This window comes from Oncorhynchus kisutch, linkage group LG15 (assembly GCF_002021735.2).
Source record: "Oncorhynchus kisutch isolate 150728-3 linkage group LG15, Okis_V2, whole genome shotgun sequence".
Classification (NCBI taxonomy): domain Eukaryota; kingdom Metazoa; phylum Chordata; class Actinopteri; order Salmoniformes; family Salmonidae; genus Oncorhynchus; species Oncorhynchus kisutch.
In genome coordinates, this window is record NC_034188.2 from 86,313,794 (window position 1) to 86,333,832 (window position 20,039).

Here is a 20,039-nt window from a genome sequence, read left to right on the forward strand (position 1 = left end):
GCCACTGGCGCCCTGTGCTCTTCACAGTTGAGCACATGTGACAGACGTGACAGAGTCTGGAGACGCTGTGGAGAATGTTCTGCTGCCTGCAACATCCTCCAGCATGACCGGTTTGGCGGTGGGTCAGTCATGGTGTGGGGTGGCATTTCTTTGGGGGGGCCGCACAGCCCTCCATGTGCTCGCCAGAGGTAGCCTGACTGCCATTAGGTATCGAGATGAGATCCTCAGACCCCTTGTGAGACCATATGCTTGTGCGGTTGGCCCTGGGTTCCTCCTAATGCAAGACAATGCTAGACCTCATGTGACTGGAGTGTGTCAGCAGTTCCTGCAAGAGGAAGGCATTGATGCTATGGACTGGCCCGCCCGTTCCCCAGACCTGAATCCAATTGAGCACATCTGGGACATCATGTCTCGCTCCCATCCACCAACGCCACGTTGCACCACAGACTGTCCAGGAGTTGGCGGATGCTTTCGTCCAGGTCTAGGAGGAGATCCCTCAGGAAACCCTCCGCCACCTCATCAGGAGCATGCCCAGGTGTTGTAGGGAGGTCATACAGGCACATGGAGGCCACACACACTACTGAGCCTCATTTTGACTTGTTTTAAGGACATTACATCAAAGTTGGATCAGCCTGTAGTGTGGTTTTCCACTTAAATTTTGAGGGTGACTCCAAATCCAGACCTCCATGGGTTGATACATTTGATTTCCATTGATAATTTTTGTGTGATTTTGTTGTCAGCACATTCAACTATGTAATGAAAATGTATTTAATTAGAATATTTCATTCATTCAGATCTAGGATGTGTTATTTTAGTGTTCCCTTTATTTTTTTGAGCAGTGTATATTATCAGCATTTTTTAATATATTTTTTTTACTCGTCCATAAGGCACATGCAGAGGCAGAGTAGCCTAGTGGTTAGAGCGTTGGTCTAGTAACCGGAAGGTTGCAAATTCAAACCCCCGAGCTGACAAGGTACAAATCTGTTGTTCTGCCCCTGAACAGGCAGTTAACCCACTGTTCCTAGACTGTCATTGAAAATAAGAATTTGTTCTTAACTGACTTGCCTAGTTAAATAAAGGCAAAAAATATGTTTTGTCCATTTGCAATATGATTTCATAGGAAGTCAAAAGTCGAAAATTTGAATAAAATTCAAAAACGTATCACCACAAAAGTGCTTTCTGGACCGTTTTTCGAAATTATTTTGATTTTTTTTGGCCAATTACACATGTATAAGAACTGTATGAACATACTTTTGTCATATTTGATTATCATATAAATATAGTTTTTTATGTAATTTGACTGTCCATTAGCAATATGATTTCATAGGAAGTCAAAAGTCGAGGTCAAAAGTCACTTATTTTTTTAAATATCCAAATGCAATATGAAAGATTTGAAATTGCCAAATCAGGATGTTATGTCCATTTGCAATGTACGATCAATGGAAGTCGGTTTACAAAAGGTATTTATACTGCCCAAATGATATGGTTTTAAAGACAGTAATGAAAGCTAGCTAGTGCCCTATTAGCCGCTAACTGTAGGAAGACTTGACATTTGCTAAGTTTGTTCTCTAGTGATCTGCTCTCAAATACCCACATACCAAGTGACTGGTCATTAATTTAGTTCATTATGTGCACTACATTTGGGGTTTTAGGCTGGGTTTATGTATAGCTAGCTAAACACTCTACTGATGTACAATGGACTTATACAGTTGATTGATACAGCACTTAACTTCTTCTGTTTTGATTTCTACTCATTATGCAGTTCTACAACGAAGAGGAGGCCAAGAAATATTTTCAAAAGTGAGTCCAGAGTTTGACAATGACCTCTTTTGGGCTGCATGTGAATCACTGTGTTTTGAATACAAGTCGTTGCATTTAATATTTGCATACTGATCAGAGGTATACTTTTTTTAACCTTTATTTAACTAGGCAAGTCAGTTAAGAACAAATTCTTATTTTCAATGACAGCCTAGGAACAGTGGGTTAACTGCCTGTTCAGGGGCAGAACAACAGATTTGTACCTTGTCAGCTTTGGAATTTGAACTTGCAACCATTCTGGTTACCAGTCCAACACTCTAACTTCTAGGCCACCCTGCCACCCCATTTGCAATGCCAAAGAGAGGAGTCACACAAATCACAAATAGAGATAAAATGAATCACTAACCTTTGATGATCTTCATCAGATGACACTCATAGGACTTCATGTTACACAATACATGTATGTTTTGTTTGATAAAGTTCATATTTATAGAAAAAAAAACAATGTTTACATTGGCGCTTTAAGTTCACTAGTTCCAAAAACATCCATTGATTTTGCATAGCCACATCATAAATGTAGATGATAATACAAGCTATACACGGAATTATAGATATACCTTAATGCAACTGCTGTGTCAGATTTCAAAAATAACTTTACGGAAAAAGCCTACCATGGAATAATCTGAGACAGCGCTCAGAAATATAATACAATTAGCCGCCATGTTGGTGTCAACAGAAACCAGAAATTACATGATAAATATTCCCATACATTTGATAATCTTCATCAGAATGCACTCCCAGGAATCCCAGGTCCACAATAAATGCTTGATTTGTTTGATAATGTCCATTATTTATGTCCAATTAGCTACTTTTGTTTGGTATACATATCCAAACGGTCATGCATTTCTTCGGACAAAAACTTCAAAAAGTTATATTACAGGTCGAAGAAACATTTCAAAAATAAGTACAGAATCAATCATTAGGATGTTTTTATCATAAATCTTAAATAAAGTTCCATCTGGAGAATTCCTTTGTGTCTTGAGGAGGAATGGAACGCAAGTCGATATCATGTGGAATGCGCGTGACCAGGAAATGGCTCTCTGCCAGTAAGCTGACTAATTCAGCTCTTAGTCAGACCCACAACACATTAGAATCCTCATTCAAGTTTCTAAAGACGGTTGACATCTAGTGGAAGCCCTAGGAGGTGCAGCTTCATTCATATCCCAATGTGAATTCATTAGGGCCTGGTTTGAAAATCCACCAACCTCAGATTTCTCAGTTCCTGTTTGAATTTCTTCTCAGGTTTTTGCCTGCCATATGAGTTCTGTTATAGTCACAGACATCATTCAAACAGTTTTAGAAGCTTCCGAGTGTTTTCTCTCCAATACTAATAATAATATGCATATATTAGCAACTGAGACTGAGGAACAGGCCGTTTACTCTGGGCATCTCTGGGCACCTTTCATCCAAGCTACTCAATACTGCCCCTGCAGCCATAAGAAGGTTTAATAAGGTACTTCCGGTTGACACAGGAAGCTAAACGTAAACACATATCCTGATTGCGGTATACTCTTACCTAATCCTGAGTTTAAAGTCTTTACGTTCAGAATTGACCTATCTACACAGGGTTTAATGCAGTGAGTTTCACAAACTGCAGGTTGGTTATATCAAATCACCTTTAGGGTGAATTTAACAACTTCCGGTTGCTCCAGGAAGCTTAGAATCGACACAGGTAGACCTCATAGTGGCCTGAGGGATTGTCATCGAAGACAAATTCATAAGGCATAACCCACATAGGCTTCAGGTTGAATCTAGGGGAGCAGGCAATGTATTCCTAAGGGGAGAGATGTCATTGAAAACTGTTTGATGTAAACACCTTCTTTTCACTGTTAAGGGTTAATTCCACATGGTCACTGTTAGGCTTGCACAGATCGGGAGGACCTCAGGAATGTTCCTAAGGTCGAATTGAGCTTCTAACCCTAACTGTTCTTCCGCTGTCACCCAAAAGCACCTGCAATTTAGGGCCAGGCTTCATTAAGGACCATTTTTTTCATGGTCGCTGAGCTCAGCCCGAGCAAGCTACGGTCAAGTGGGGCATCTCGTTGAACTCGGCACAGCCTAGAGATTATGGTAATGCCAGTGAAGGCTCTGTGTGTCTTTAAGTCCCGCACTATCACTCCAACCTTGCTCTCTTTGTTTGTATGCGTGTGTGTGCGTGTGTGTGTGTGTATGTGCGTGCGTCCAACAGTTCATGATGGTTGCCTAATCACACATATGAAGTTTTGAAAATATCTGACCTTTTTAATCCTTCAAAACAGCACCTATGACACCATTTCAAGGTACTTCCGGTTTACACAGGAAGCTGAAAGTGAACACATATCCTCCTTGGGGAAGGCTCTTGTAGAATTTTGAGTTTTAAGTATTTATGTTAAGAAGACTTATTTACAGAGGGTTGAATGAGTGTGTGTTATTTCAGACAATCACAGACAATCACAGAAATCTCGCAGAGCTTGGAAGCTTAAAAAAGATTCTTCTGAACACGCTGCAACTGGATCTGTAACGGTTTGGATACGTTTGTTTTATTGATTTGAACAACACCAATTGTACATTGTACGATTTCTCTTATATTACGACAGATAAATGGCTGTTTTTTCCCCCTACACCGTAGGTTCATGTACTTTGACGTGAAGCTGTCAAATCAGCGCTTTATTTTAGTTTTTGACCTTTAATCCAAGAGAAATGGCCGTAACTCAAAAAGTGTTGAGGCCTCGGCGCCATATTGTTCGGTGCCAACTGTCCATTATGCCAAACCCATGCTCACCAAGTTTCGTCTTCGAAGTCTGTTTTATTGTGTTATTAAAGTAAGTTATCACCTCTGTTTTATTGTGTTATTAAAGTAAGTTATCACCTCTGTTTTATTGTGTTATTAAAGTCAGCTAAGGTATCACCTCTGTTTTATTGTGTTATTAAAGTCAGCTAAGTTATCACCTCTGTTTTATTGTGTTATTAAAGTCAGCTAAGGTATCACCTCTGTTTTATTGTGTTATTAAAGTCAGCTAAGTTATCACCTCTGTTTTATTGTGTTATTAAAGTAAGGTATCACATCTGTTTTTTGTTATTAAAGTCAGCTAATGTATCACATCTGTTTTTTGTTATTAAAGTCAGCTAATGTATCACATCTGTTTTTGTTATTAAAGTCAGCTAATGTATCACATCTGTTTTTGTTATTAAAGTCAGCTAATGTATCACATCTGTTTTTGTTATTAAAGTCAGCTAATGTATCACATCTGTTTTTGTTATTAAAGTCAGCTAATGTATCACATCTGTTTTTGTTATTAAAGTCAGCTAATGTATCACATCTGTATCACATCTGTTTAATTTTTAATGAAACATCAAATTATGTTGGTGCTAAATGACATAAATATATTTAAACTCCTACAGATGATGTATGTAATTTACAAAGAAGTCTTTTTGACCGTTATTACATCTTTATTTAAAGGATTGTTATCTTCAAATAGAAAAACTAATTAAAATAGTCAGAGGGGAAAAATGCATGAAATTGAAAAGAGTTTTGCTCCATTGCCCTTGACAACACAGCCTTATGCATTCGTCACACCACTTTTATCAAGTTATCGCATTTCACCTTTTAAAGGGAGATGAGTTTCTCATATTCTACAATTGAAACCTATGAGGGTTATTGCAGTATGATAATTGTATGGAGCTGTTCTCTGGCTTGAAGAAATATAATATACCGTCACTACGATAATAGAAACTGGGTCCATAGAAGAAATTGGAGATCACACTTGTGGAGCAACATCACTTTTATTGGATTTGATGTATTTTCTTTTTTTAAATATTTTTTAAAATATTTAACAGCAAGAATCATATAAAGCATCAGAACCCTGGTGACAGGATTCACTCATGATATAGAACCCTGGTGACAGGATTCACTCATGATATAGAACCCTGGTGACAGGATTCACTCATGATATAGAACCCTGGTGACAGGATTCACACATGATATAGAACCCTGGTGACAGGATTCACTCATGATATAGAACCCTGGTGACAGGATTCACTCATGATATAGAACCCTGGTGACAGGATTCACACATGATATAGAACCCTGGTGACAAGATTCACTCATGATATAGAACCCTGGTGACAGGATTCACACATGATATAGAACCCTGGTGACAGGATTCACTCATGATATAGAACCCTGGTGACAGGATTCACACATGATATAGAACCCTGGTGACAGGATTCACACATGATATAGAACCCTGGTGACAGGATTCACACATGATATAGAACCCTGGTGACAGGATTCACACATGATATAGAACCCTGGTGACAGGATTCACACATGATATAGAACCCTGGTGACAGGATTCACTCATGATATAGAACCCTGGTGACAGGATTCACTCATGATATAGAACCCTGGTGACAGGATTCACTCATGATATAGAACCCTGGTGACAGGATTCACACATGATATAGAACCCTGGTGACAGGATTCACTCATGATATAGAACCCTGGTGACAGGATTCACTCATGATATAGAACCCTGGTGACAGGATTCACTCATGATATAGAACCCTGGTGACAGGATTCACTCATGATATAGAACCCTGGTGACAGGATTCACTCATGATATAGAACCCTGGTGACAGGATTCACACATGATAGAACCCTGGTGACAGGATTCACACATGATATAGAACCCTGGTGACAGGATTCACACATGATAGAACCCTGGTGACAGGATTCACACATGATATAGAACCCTGGTGACAGGATTCACACATGATAGAACCCTGGTGACAGGATTCACACATGAATGAAACTGGGTGACAGAACCCTGGTGACAGGATTCCCACATGAATGAAACTGGGTGACAGAACCCTGGTGACAGGATTCCCACATGATAGAACCCTGGTGACAGGATTCACACATGATAGAACCCTGGTGACAAGATTCACACATGATAGAACCCTGGTGACAGGATTCACACATGATAGAACCCTGTTGAAAAGATTCCAACATGATAGATCCCTGGTGAAAGGATTCCCACATGACAGCCTTTGAAGCATGGTGACAGGATTCCCACATGACAGCCGTTGAAGCATGGTGAAAGGATTCCAACATGATAGAACCCTGGTGAAAGGATTCCCACATGATAGAACCCTGGTGAAAGGATTCCCACATGATAGAACCCTGGTGAAATGATTCCCACATGATAGAACCCTGGTGAAAGGATTCCCACATGATAGAAGCCTGGTGAAAGGATTCCCACACGATAGAACCCTGGTGACAGGATTCCAACATTATAGAACCCTGGTGACAGGATTCCAACATTATAGAACCCTGGTGACAGGATTCCAACATGATAGAACCCTGGTGACAGGATTCCAACATTATAGAACCCTGGTGACAGGGTTCCCACATGATAGAACCCTGGTGAAAGGATTCCCACATGATAGAACCCTGGTGAAAGGATTCCCACATGATAGAACCCTGGTGAAAGGATTCCCACATGAAAGAACCCTGGTGACAGGATTCCAACATGATAGAACCCTGGTGACAGGATTCCAACATAATAGAACCCTGGTGACAGGATTGCAACATTATAGAACCCTGGTGACAGGATTCCCACATTATAGAACCCTGGTGAAAAGATTCCAACATGATAGATCCCTGGTGAAAGGATTCCCACATGACAGCCTTTGAAGCATGGTGACAGGATTCCCACATGACAGCCGTTGAAGCATGGTGAAAGGATTCCAACATGATAGAACCCTGGTGAAAGGATTCCCACATGATAGAACCCTGGTGAAAGGATTCCCACATGATAGAACCCTGGTGAAAGGATTCCCACATGATAGAACCCTGGTGAAAGGATTCCCACATGATAGAACCCTGGTGAAAGGATTCCCACATGAAAGAATCCTGGTGACAGGATTCCAACATGATAGAACCCTGGTGACAGGATTCCAACATAATAGAACCCTGGTGACAGGATTGCAACATTATAGAACCCTGGTGACAGGATTCCCACATTATAGAACCCTGGTGACAGGATTCCAACATAACAGCCGTTGAAGTCCTATGAAAGGATTCCCACATGACAGCCGTTGTAGTCCTATGAGGGGAATCCCACGGAATAGCCATTGAAGCCCGGTGAAAGGATTCCCACATGATAGAACCCCGTTGAAAGGATTCCCACATGATAGCCATTGCCAGTCAAATAATTATTTCCAAGTTAGCACAGTGCATCTTCATCAATCACTCAACTTTGTTCAGACCAGCTTTATAAACGGGAGACCAAAAAATTCCCCTGGCCAACCAATCATGCTCCTTCACTCTTATGAATACTGCTCAACATTGATTCATTTATATGGAAAATATATTATGGCTTTAGATTGTGGCTTTAGATCAGTGCTTACATAACATGTGCTTTGCAGAGGAGGTGGACATCTGGCCACATGGCACAAATACTTTCAGGGGGCTCTGAACAATAAAATAAGCAGAGACCAAACGGCAGCAGAAGACAGAATACATAGTTTTAGCACTACAAGCTGAGAAAACGTAAAGCTCAGATTACATCATATTATAACATCAGGCATATGCTCGGGACAGATGAAAAGTCACGTCAAGGTTTGGACTAACGTTGAAGCCCGTGAGTAACACAGAAAACTGTTTGTAGGTTCCCTATAGTTTACCTGGCAAACTGCTTGTACGTTTCTGTCCATTTCATCAACCAGAAGCATAGCTTCTAAACAGAAAGAGACATACTGACAGCTATTGTGTTTCTGTTGTATGTACTGTATGTCCTGTAGGAGTTATAACTCTTGAAATGAGTATATTCTTAGTCTTTTTAGTAAACCACTGTTTAGTTTTTTTGTTGATTTTATTTTAGTCCATTACATTGATATTATACTGTATACTGTAAATGCTGTGTAACATATTGACTTATTCAATATTACTCTGTTGTGAAGTAGTTCTTTTCCAAAGGTATATGTTTTGTTCCTTTAACATGCGTTCCTTTCTGTCTAAAACAGGACTTGTTTTGATTGGTTGGGCCTGGAAGAACGTTGCCATGAAACCGGACAAAGCCAGTCCTTTTCTCCAGAGGTTAACATCTTAATCTAAAGGTTTCCTGACAAACTAAAAGCCGCTGGCAAAAACGAAGAGCAACACATTGCCTTTTTCTTAAAGGGCTACAGAGTGAGAACTCTTGTGCCACTTTATACAAGCAGTTTAATTCAGCCTTTCATTCTTTTTTTATAATGATCCTAGCAAAATTTATTGTTGTTATAGATATTTTTTATTCAAAATAAGATCTAGATTTTATACATGATTCTCTCTTTTTTCGACTATGTACAGAAGTGCAAGAAAGTCAACCTTCTTCACCTACAATGCTGTGAAAAGGTTTTTGCCCCTTTAAAAAAAAACATTCTCGACTTTTGCATATTTTTGATACATTCTCAACAAAAAAAAAACTAATATTAGATCAAGAGAAACTGAGTGAACAAATATCACAATAATTACATATATATTTCATAAACAAAGTTATGTAACACCCAATGCCTCTGTCATTGTAAATAACAATAACAATTGTAAATAACAATTTCTTCTTCTTATTAACTGACATGCCTAGTTAAATAAAATAAACATATATTTTTGTATTAAATAAAAATGACTCCAACCAAACACTTCCTGTAGTTGTTGATTAGTTTCTCACGTCGCTGGGGAGGAAGTTGTTACGCCTTGGTCTTAGTATTTTGTGTTTTCTTTAATTATTTGTTCAGGCCAGGGTGTGACATGGGTTATTGTGTTGTCGTATTGTTTTTTTTTGTAGGCATTGGGATTGTGGTTGATTAGGGGTGTGTCGAGTGTAGGCTTGGCTGCCTGAGGCGGTTCTCGATCAGGGTCAGGTGCTTCTCGTTGCCTCTGCTTGGGAACCGTATTTAGGTAGCCTGAGTTCGCTTTGTATTTCGTGGGTGATTGTTCCTGTCTCTGTGTAGTTTCACCAGATAGGCTGTAATTAGGTTTCACGTTCCGTTTGTTGTTTTCGTATTTATTAGTTATTTCATGTATCGTCACTTTTTTCTTCATTAAAGACATGAGTAACCACCACGCTGCATTTCGGTCCTCTCTTTCGACAAACGAAGAACGCCGTTACAGAATCACCCACCACATACGGACCGAGCGGCGTGGTAACAGGCAGGAAAAGCGAAAGGAGGACGTTATGGACAGCAATGGCATGGAGTATACGACGGAGCCCGCATGGGATTCGCTAGAGCAGTGCGAAGAAGGCTATAGGAGAATGGAGTTGGAGAAACAGACACGGCGGCGCAGAACGAAACCCGAGAGTCACCCCAAAAAATTTATTGGGGGGGGGGGCTCAGAGGGAGAGTGGCTGAGTCAGGAGATGGACCTGAGCCAGAGCCGGTGTTAGAGGTGAGCGAAGCAGAGACTGTGAAGGAGTTAATGGGGAAAGTGGAGTGGAGAGTAATGAGGGAGTTGCTAGCTTGGTGCTATAGATATCATATTCGTCCGACGGATCGTGTCGGGGATTTGATGGCACCTGAGTTAGCGCTCCATACTCGTCCTGAGGTGCGTGTTAGTCGGCTGGTGAAGTTGGTGCCAGCCTCACGCACCAGGCCTCCTGTGCACATCCCTAGCCTTGCACATCCTGTGCCACCTCCACACACCAGTCCTCCGGTAGCAGCTCCCCGCACCAGGCTTCCTGTGCGTGTCCTCGCTCCAGTATCACCAGTGCCCGCACCACGCATCAGGCCTACAGTGCGCCTCGCTCTCCTGCGCTGTCGGAGTCTCCCGCCTGTTCAGCACAGCCAGAGCCTTCCTTCCCTCCTGCGCTGTCGGAGTCTCCCGCCTGTTCAGCACAGCCAGCGTTTTCCTCCTCTCCTGCGCTGTCGGAGTCTCCCGCCTGTTCAGCGCAGCCAGCGTTTTCCTCCTCTCCTGCGCTGTCGGAGCCTCCTGCCTGTTTGAAGAAGCCTGAGCTGCCAGTCTGCAGGGTGCTGTCAGTCTGTAAGGAGCTGTCAGTCTGCAGGGAGCTGTCAGTCTGCAAGGAGCTGTCAGCCTGCATGGAGCAGTCAGAGCTGTCAGTCTGCAAGGAGCTGCCAGTCTGCAGGGAGCTGTCAGTCTGCAAGGAGCTGTCAGTCTGCAAGGAGCTGCCAGTCTGCAAGGAGCTGTCAGCCTGCATGGAGCAGTCAGAGCTGTCAGTCTGCATGAAGCAGCCAGAGCTGTCAGTCTGCAAGGAGCTGCCAGTCTGCAAGGAGCTGCCAGTCTGCAGGGAGCTGTCAGTCTGCAAGGAGCTGCCAGTCTGCAAGGAGCTGCCAGTCTGCAAGGAGCTGCCAGTCTGCAAGGAGCTGTCAGCCTGCATGGAGCAGTCAGAGCTGCAAGTCTGCAAGGAGCTGCCAGTCTGCAAGGAGCTGTCAGTCTGCAAGGAGCTGTCAGCCTGCATGGAGCAGTCAGAGCTGTCAGTCTGCAAGGAGCTGCCAGTCTGCAAGGAGCTGTCAGTCTGCAAGGAGCTGTCAGCCTGCATGGAGCAGTCAGAGCTGTCAGTCTGCAAGGAGCTGTCAGTCTGCAGGGAGCTGTCAGTCTGCAAGGAGCTGTCAGTCTGCAAGGAGCTGCCAGTCTGCAAGGAGCTGTCAGCCTGCATGGAGCAGTCAGAGCTGTCAGTCTGCATGAAGCAGCCAGAGCTGTCAGTCTGCAAGGAGCTGCCAGTCTGCAAGGAGCTGCCAGTCTGCAGGGAGCTGTCAGTCTGCAAGGAGCTGCCAGTCTGCAAGGAGCTGCCAGTCTGCAAGGAGCTGCCAGTCTGCAAGGAGCTGTCAGCCTGCATGGAGCAGTCAGAGCTGCCAGTCTGCAAGGAGCTGCCAGTCTGCAAGGAGCTGTCAGTCTGCAAGGAGCTGTCAGCCTGCATGGAGCAGTCAGAGTTGTCAGTCTGCAAGGAGCTGCCAGTCTGCAGGGAGCTGTCAGTCTGCAAGGAGCGGTCAATCTGCAAGGAGCTGTCAGTCTGCAAGGAGCTGTCAGCCTGCATGGAGCAGTCAGAGCTGTCAGTCTGCAAAGAGCTGCCAGTCTGCAAGGAGCTGTCAGCCTGCATGGAGCAGTCAGAGCTGTCAGTCTGCATAGAGCAGCTAGATCCGCCAGTCAACCAGAATCTTCCAGATCTGCTAGTCAACCAGAATCTTCCAGATCTGCTAGTCAACCTGAATCTTCCAGATCCGCCAGCCAGCCAGGATCTACCGGAGCCTACTACCTACCTGAGCTTCATCTCAGTACTGGGCTTCCTCTCAGTACTGGGCTTCCTCTCAGTACTGGGCTTCCTCTCAGTACTGGGCTTCCCCTCAGTTCCGGGCTTCCCCTCAGTTCCGGGCTGCCCCTCAGTTCCGGGCTGCCCCTCAGTTCCGGGCTGCCCCTCAGTCCCGAGCTGCCTCAGTCCTGAGCTGCCCCTCAGTCCCGAGCTGTCCCTCAGTCCCGAGATGCCCCTCAGTCACGAGCTGCTCCTCAGTTCTGTGGGGTTCTGGGTGAGGACTATTAGGCCATGGTCGGCGGCGAGGGTGGATTATCCCAGGACGCGAAGGGGAGGAACTATGACATTTATGGAGTGGGGTCCACGTCCCGAGCCGGAGCCGCCACCATGGACAGACGCCCACCCGGACCCTCCCTATGGTTTTGAGGTGCTGTCACGCCTTGGTCTTAGTATTTTGTGTTTTCTTTAATTATTTGTTCAGGCCAGGGTGTGACATGGGTTATTGTGTTGTCGTATTGTTTTTTTTTGTAGGCATTGGGATTGTGGTTGATTAGGGGTGTGTCGAGTGTAGGCTTGGCTGCCTGAGGCGGTTCTCGATCAGAGTCAGGTGCTTCTCGTTGCCTCTGATTGGGAACCGTATTTAGGTAGCCTGAGTTCGCTTTGTATTTCGTGGGTGATTGTTCCTGTCTCTGTGTAGTTTCACCAGATAGGCTGTAATTAGGTTTCACGTTCCGTTTGTTGTTTTCGTATTTATTAGTTATTTCATGTATCGTCACTTTTTTCTTCATTAAAGACATGAGTAACCACCACGCTGCATTTCGGTCCGACTCTCTTTCGACAAACGAAGAACGCCGTTACAGAAGTTTGGCCCACTCTCCCATGCAGAACTGCTTTAACTCAGCCACATTTGTGGTTTTCAAGCAGGAACTGTCGTTTCAAGTCCTGCCACAACATCTCAATTGGGATTAAGTCTGGACTAGGCCATTCCAAAACATGTTGCTTTTTAGCCATTTTCATGTAGACTTGATTGTGTGTTTTGGATCATTGTCTTGCTGCAGGACCCAGCGTTTTCCGTTTTGCCTGGTTAAAACCAAACACTGCATTCCACAGTAAGAACCTTATACCAATGGTCAAGCATGGTGGTGGTAGTGTGATGGTTTGTGTTATGGTAGTGTTATGGTGTTGCATAACTTTGTTAATGAAATAAAATAAGTATCCATTTTTGTTGTTATTTGTAAACTCAGGTTCTCTTTATCTAATATTAGGTTTTGGTTGAAGATATGATAACATTCAGTATCAAATATTTGCAAAAATAGAGAAATTCAGAACGGGGGAAAATACTTTTCCACAGCCCTGTAGGTTTCCCCTTCTTTGTTTGTGGCCAAGTAAAGAGATCAGTGTGCGTACTCCATGCTCGACCTGCCTCCGACCCCTGACCTCAACTGCAACGCCCCCTAAGAGTGATCAAATATGCAGCTATATTTTCAACATGGCCTGACATCCAGGGAGATTACAAATATTCAAACAATAGTTCCTATTTGAAGAGAATACAGTAGAAAATGTTTTTTTTTTTTTACCTACACATCTAAGAATGAGATTTTTTAATATATATTTTTTCCTTATAAGACAAACCAGACGATCATTCAAATAATACTCCACTGTCAGTGAGTGTTGTCACAGCAAGCCTCACTCTCCTAGTATTTCCTCAGACACCCACACAAAATATCTTTGTTTCAAGGAACTCAAACAGACAAGAAATTAAAATAATTCTTAGAGTTCACAGAAAATAAAAATAATTCAGTTTACAATCATAACACTACAGTACATATGCAAATCAACATTACAGAAAATTTCAGAAAACTAAAATATGGTATGAAGAAACAAAACACACATATTACCTACTATTCAGAATCCTACAAAAGTTACTGGTAAAATCTAGTAAGACAAAACTCCTTTAACTAAATATCAAAAATGTAATCCGTGCATTAAACAAAATGAAATAAGACATTAATCTTCTTGAAAAAAACGAACTCAACAAGAAATACATGTTTAGAGTTAAAGACAACAATCATATATACCACGAAAGCTTTGTGTGGCGACAAAACAGCAAGGGTTAGGCAAGAGGACGATTTGAAATGGCTTGTTGCATTGTGCCGACCTCGTGGTGTTTTCTAAGGCTTTGGATGAGTAATACAATCAGGTCAAGCTCTTCCATACAATGTCTTTTCATACAATGCATGCAGAAGCATGAGGGTTTAAACCCAAAAACAATCTACACTCCCCCACGCTTCCATACACAACTTTACACTCACCCCCCTCTTGTCCATACACAACTTCATCTGTGATTTTGGCCCCACACATTTGCTGAACAGAGCTCCACTAGTGCACCCACATATGTCAACACAGAACACAGAAGAAAAATACCCCAAAAACATTTGACTGTATCTATCCCAAAGGATCCATACTATCACAGATTAAAATACACATCATGTGTTTTCACAAGTTCTCTCACATATCATAGACCATATAAACTGCACTTAATAAAACATAACATTTTTTAAAAAATCATTAAATGAATTATAATAAAATGAAAACCACACCATGTTAAAACAACTAATCCATAAGCCACCCTGTAACTCTTGGAAAGTGCTCCTCACTCCACTCAGCGGTTTGGTTTATCACGCAACTTTCAGTAGTTCTTCATTCTATCCTTCCTTTTTAACAGTCTCCACCCCTTCTTCGTCACACGTGAGACTTTTGGCATAATATTGAGTCCAGGGCCAGAGCCCCATGCATTAAGCCTTTACAGTCTATAAACGTTATACTCAGAGACAGAGAGGACTGGGTCCTAACAGAACCAACTAGAGTCTAGCCTTTATACCCAGAGAGTACTGGGTCCTAACGGAACCAACTAGAGTCTATAGCCTTTATACCCAGAGAGGACTGGTTCCTAACAGAACCAACTAGAGTCTATAGACTTTATACCCAGAGACAGAGAGGACCAGGTCCTAACAGAACCAACTAGAGTCTAGCCTTTATACCCAGAGAGTACTGGGTCCTAACGGAACCAACTAGAGTCTATAGCCTTTATACCCAGAGAGTACTGGGTCCTAACGGAACCAACTAGAGTCTATAGCCTTTATACCCAGAGAGGACTGGTTCCTAACAGAACCAACTAGAGTCTATAGACTTTATACCCAGAGACAGAGAGGACCAGGTCCTAACAGAACCAACTAGAGTCTAGCCTTTATACCCAGAGAGTACTGGGTCCTAACGGAACCAACTAGAGTCTATAGCCTTTATACCCAGAGAGGACTGGTTCCTAACAGAACCAACTAGAGTCTATAGACTTTATACCCAGAGACAGAGAGGACAGGGTTCTAACAGAACCAACTAGAGTCTATAGACTTTATACCGAGAGACAGAGAGGACTGGGTCCTAACAGAACCAACTAGAGTCTATAGCCTTTATACCCAGAAACACAGAGGACAGGGTCCTAACAGAACCAACTAGAGTCTATAGACTTTATACCGAGAGACAGAGAGGACTGGGTCCTAACAGAACCAACTAGAGTCTATAGACTTTATACTCAGAGAGTACTGGGTACTAACAGGACCAACTAGAGTCTATAGACTTTATACCGAGAGACAGAGAGGACTGGGTCCTAACAGAACCAACTAGAGTCTATAGACTTTATACCCAGAGAGGACCAGGTCCTAACAGAACCAACTAGAGTCTATAGACTTTATCCTCAGAGAGTACTGGGTCCTAACACGACCAACTAGAGTCTAAAGACTTTATACCCAGAGACAGTGAGGACTGGGTCCTAACAGAACCAACTAGAGTCTATAGACTTTATACCTAGAGAGGACCAGGTCCTAACATTACCAACAAGAGTCTATAGACATTATACTCAGAGAGGACTGGGGCCTAACAGAACAAACTAGAGTCTATAGACTTTATACCCAGAGACAGAGAGGACAGGGTCCTAACATAACCAACTAGAGTCTATAGAATTTATACCCAGAGAGGACCAGGGCCTAACAGAACCAACTAGAGTCTATATACTTTATACCGAGAGACAGAGAGGACTGGGTCCTAACAGAACCAACTAGAGTCTATAGCCTTTATACCCAGAAACACAGAGGACAGGGTCCTAACAGAACCAACTAGAGTCTATAGACTTTATACCGAGAGACAGAGAGGACTGGGTCCTAACAGAACCAACTAGAGTCTATAGACTTTATACCCAGAGAGGACCAGGTCCTAACAGAACCAACTAGAGTCTATAGACTTTATCCTCAGAGAGTACTGGGTCCTAACACGACCAACTAGAGTCTAAAGACTTTATACCCAGAGACAGTGAGGACTGGGTCCTAACAGAACCAACTAGAGTCTATAGACTTTATACCTAGAGAGGACCAGGTCCTAACATTACCAACAAGAGTCTATAGACATTATACTCAGAGAGGACTGGGGCCTAACAGAACAAACTAGAGTCTATAGACTTTATACCCAGAGACAGAGAGGACAGGGTCCTAACATAACCAACTAGAGTCTATAGACTTTATACCCAGAGAGGACCAGGGCCTAACAGAACCAACTAGAGTCTATATACGTTATACCCAGAGAGGACCAGGTCCTAACAGAACTAACTAGAGTCTATAGACTTTATACCCAGAGACAGAGAGGGCCAGGTCCTAACAGAACCAACTAGAGTCTATAGACTTTATACCCAGAGACAGAGAGGACTAGGTTCTAACAGAACCAACTAGAGTCTATAGACTTTATACCCAGAGACAGAGAGGACTGGGTCCTAACATAACCAACTAGAGTCTATAGACTTTACACCCAGAGACAGAGAGGACCAGGTCCTAACAGAACCAACTAGAGTCTATATACTTTATACCCAGAGACAGAGAGGACCAGGGCCTAACAGAACCAACTAGAGTCTATATACTTTATACCCAGAGAGGACCAGGGCCTAACAGAACCAACTAGAGTCTATAGACATTATACTCAGAGAGGACTGGGGCCTAACAGAACGAACTAGAGTCTATATACTTTATACCCAGAGACAGAGAGGACCAGGGCCTAACAGAACCAACTAGAGTCTATAGACTGTATGCCCAGAGACAGAGAGGACCAGGTCCTAACAGAACCAACTAGAGTCTATATACGTTATACCCAGAGAGGACCAGGTCCCAACAGAACCAACTAGAGTCTATAGACTTTATACTCAGAGACAAAGAGGACCAGGTCCTAACAGAACCAACTACAGTCTATAGACTTTATACCCAGAGAGGACTGGGTCCTAACAGAACCAACTAGAGTCTATATACGTTATACCCAGAGAGGACCAGGTCCTAACAGAACCAACTAGAGTCTATAGACTTTATACTCAGAGACAAAGAGGACCAGGTCCTAACAGAACCAACTAGAGTCTAAAGACTTTATACCCAGAGAGGACTGGGTCCTAACAGAACCAACTAGAGTCTATATACGTTATACCCAGAGAGGACCAGGTCCTAACAGAACCAACTAGAGTCTATAGACTTTATACCCAGAGAGGACTGGGTCCTAACAGAACCAACTAGACTCTATAGACTTTATACCCAGAGAGGACTGGGTCCTAACAGAACCAACTAGACTCTATAGACTTTATACCCAGAGAGGACTGGGTCCTAACAGAACCAACTAGAGTCTATAGCCTTTATATCCAGAGACAGAGAGGACCAGGTCCTAACAGAACCAACTAGAGTCTATAGAATTTATACCCAGAGACAGAGAGGACCAGGTCCTAACAGAACCAACTAGAGTCTATAGACTTTATACCCAGAGAGGACTGGGTCCTAACAGAACCAACTAGAGTCTATAGCCTTTATACCCAGAGACAGAGAGGACCAGGTCCTAACAGAACCAACTAGACTCTATAGACTTTATACCCAGAGAGGACTGGGTCCTAACAGAACCAACTAGAGTCTATAGCCTTTATACCCAGAGACAGAGAGGACCAGGTCCTAACATAACCAACTAGAGTCTATAGCCTTTATACCCAGAGACAGAGAGGACCAGGTCCTAACAGAACCAACTAGAGTCTATAGAATTTATACCCAGAGACAGAGAGGACCAGGTCCTAACAGAACCAACTAGTCATTATACTTTATACCCAGAGAGGACTGTGTCCTAACAGAACCAATACCCCTTCTCTGTCTCACTCACACCGTGGAATCTAAGGTCAAGGCAAATGAAAAGAAAACCAACAGAAGACCAGAGGTAACCCAAACCACCTAAGGTGGGTAACTGCGTACCCAAGAGGCAAAGACCATGAATGGTTCATCTGTTAATGACGTCAAACTGTAGACAAACATTCACGGAACAAGGACACTAGAGACATCAGAGACTTTGAAGGCGTTCCCCAGGTTAACACTGTAACACGGCTATAATGACCGAATAACACTCAATGTTTTGGGGTTATACCTACATAGTCTATGGCACTTTAAGTGGAGCTTGCAACATATCTACTAAAGCTGGGATGGGTTTTAAAACACAAAGGTGTTCTAAACCCACAACATTCAGCTGTCCTTATGGCACCAAGCCCACTAAACCCATTTCAAACAAGTTGGTCTTGTAAAGAACCAGATCATCTACAAACAAGCCATGCACAATTCTTTCAGTCTAATATGGCAATTAGTTACAATTCCTCGTCATTTCCCCTTCTTGTTTAAAATACAAGGTGTTTTGTGTAAACCATGAAAAAATTATATAAATTAAAGAAAAACAAACTGAAAATAACATAAAAGAGAGTCTTGGTCTGCTGACATACCAAACTAGTGGGCGTGACTATCTCCTCATGTTGACATTCAAAGTGTGTCCGGTGTTTTAATGGATGACGCCTCCACAGACATAAAGGCTGGCTGTAATGTTCTGTAGATGACATAGTTCCTCTCTGTGTAGGAGGTGCTGTTGTCCGTATGGTGTGTGTAGAATACACATGTTCACCACCTTATGACAAACTAGATCTCTTTGAGTAGCATGCATGTCAGAACCACTACAGTTTACAGGTGGTTGGAGTCTCCTGGTGTTCTGGATGTTACAGGCATAGACATAGAATATATTCTAAAGATTCTATTTCTATGCTTACAGGCATAGACATAGAATATATTCTAAAGATTCTAGTTCTGTTGTTACAGGCATGAAGGGTGAACTGTTGTCTGGGACGGATGGAACACCAGCACACTCCAGTTTCATCTGCAGGAGAAAACAATAGAACAGAATAGAAAATAAAATAACTTCATCTTCATCACAAGAAGTGGACAGAGAGAAGAATAGAAGAACCAATCAAAAGAGATTGCATAGACATAATGACATACAGATGTAGGATCTAAATGTGATCACCTGCACAGCAGAAAATGCAAACGTGTAGTATGTTCAAGGTTTTAAAAAAGGCTTCTAAAATTTGAAATTTCCAAAAAATGTATCAACCCCCTTACAAAAAAAATGTCAATAATTATAATCCACACAATAATAAAGATGTTCTGTTGCTGCGAGAATATTTTTCTGCCGTGAGAAAGGGGTCAAGTTAAGAACCTACATTGGTATGAAAATGAGTCTTACTGTTCTGGTAGAGACTTCTACATCTGAGTCACATACTTGTGACTCGTAAGATGATCTGTAGATATTATCGGAATCTGGGGAAGAACACGAGAGAAGACAGAAAACAACCCTTACTGTAAATGTCGCTTTTTACAATACAACTCTCAATGGGCTGTTTTTATTTTTCTTGCATCACTTACAGACTGTGCCAAATTCACTATCAATCCTATTTTAAACGAACGCAGAACAATATGCGTTACAAATGAAACAACACTGAGGCGGAAAAGACGCCGTCATTTTCCTGAATGTTCTAAGTGTGTTTCAAAGTTAGTAATCAGTTACCATGGCAACCATCCTCCTCTTCTGATGACCATTCATTACAATTCAATAGAGTGGTCA

The 20,039-nt window shown here is 42.6% G+C and overlaps 1 protein-coding gene across 1 annotated transcript in view; it reads right to left on the bottom strand.

Moving 5' to 3' along the window:
* Positions 1-13,798: 13,798 nt before the first annotated feature.
* LOC109881895 (muscleblind-like protein 1) overlaps positions 13,799-20,039 on the bottom strand; it is a 154,218-nt gene continuing 147,977 nt past the window's right edge. Inside the window, exons 9-10 of the mRNA XM_031791231.1 lie at positions 19,662-19,735; positions 13,799-19,295 (exon numbers count right to left, since the gene is read on the bottom strand). Of these exons, the coding sequence (XP_031647091.1) occupies positions 19,679-19,735 (57 nt within the window). The 3' untranslated portion in view covers positions 13,799-19,295; positions 19,662-19,678. The remainder of the gene's footprint in view (positions 19,296-19,661; positions 19,736-20,039) is intronic.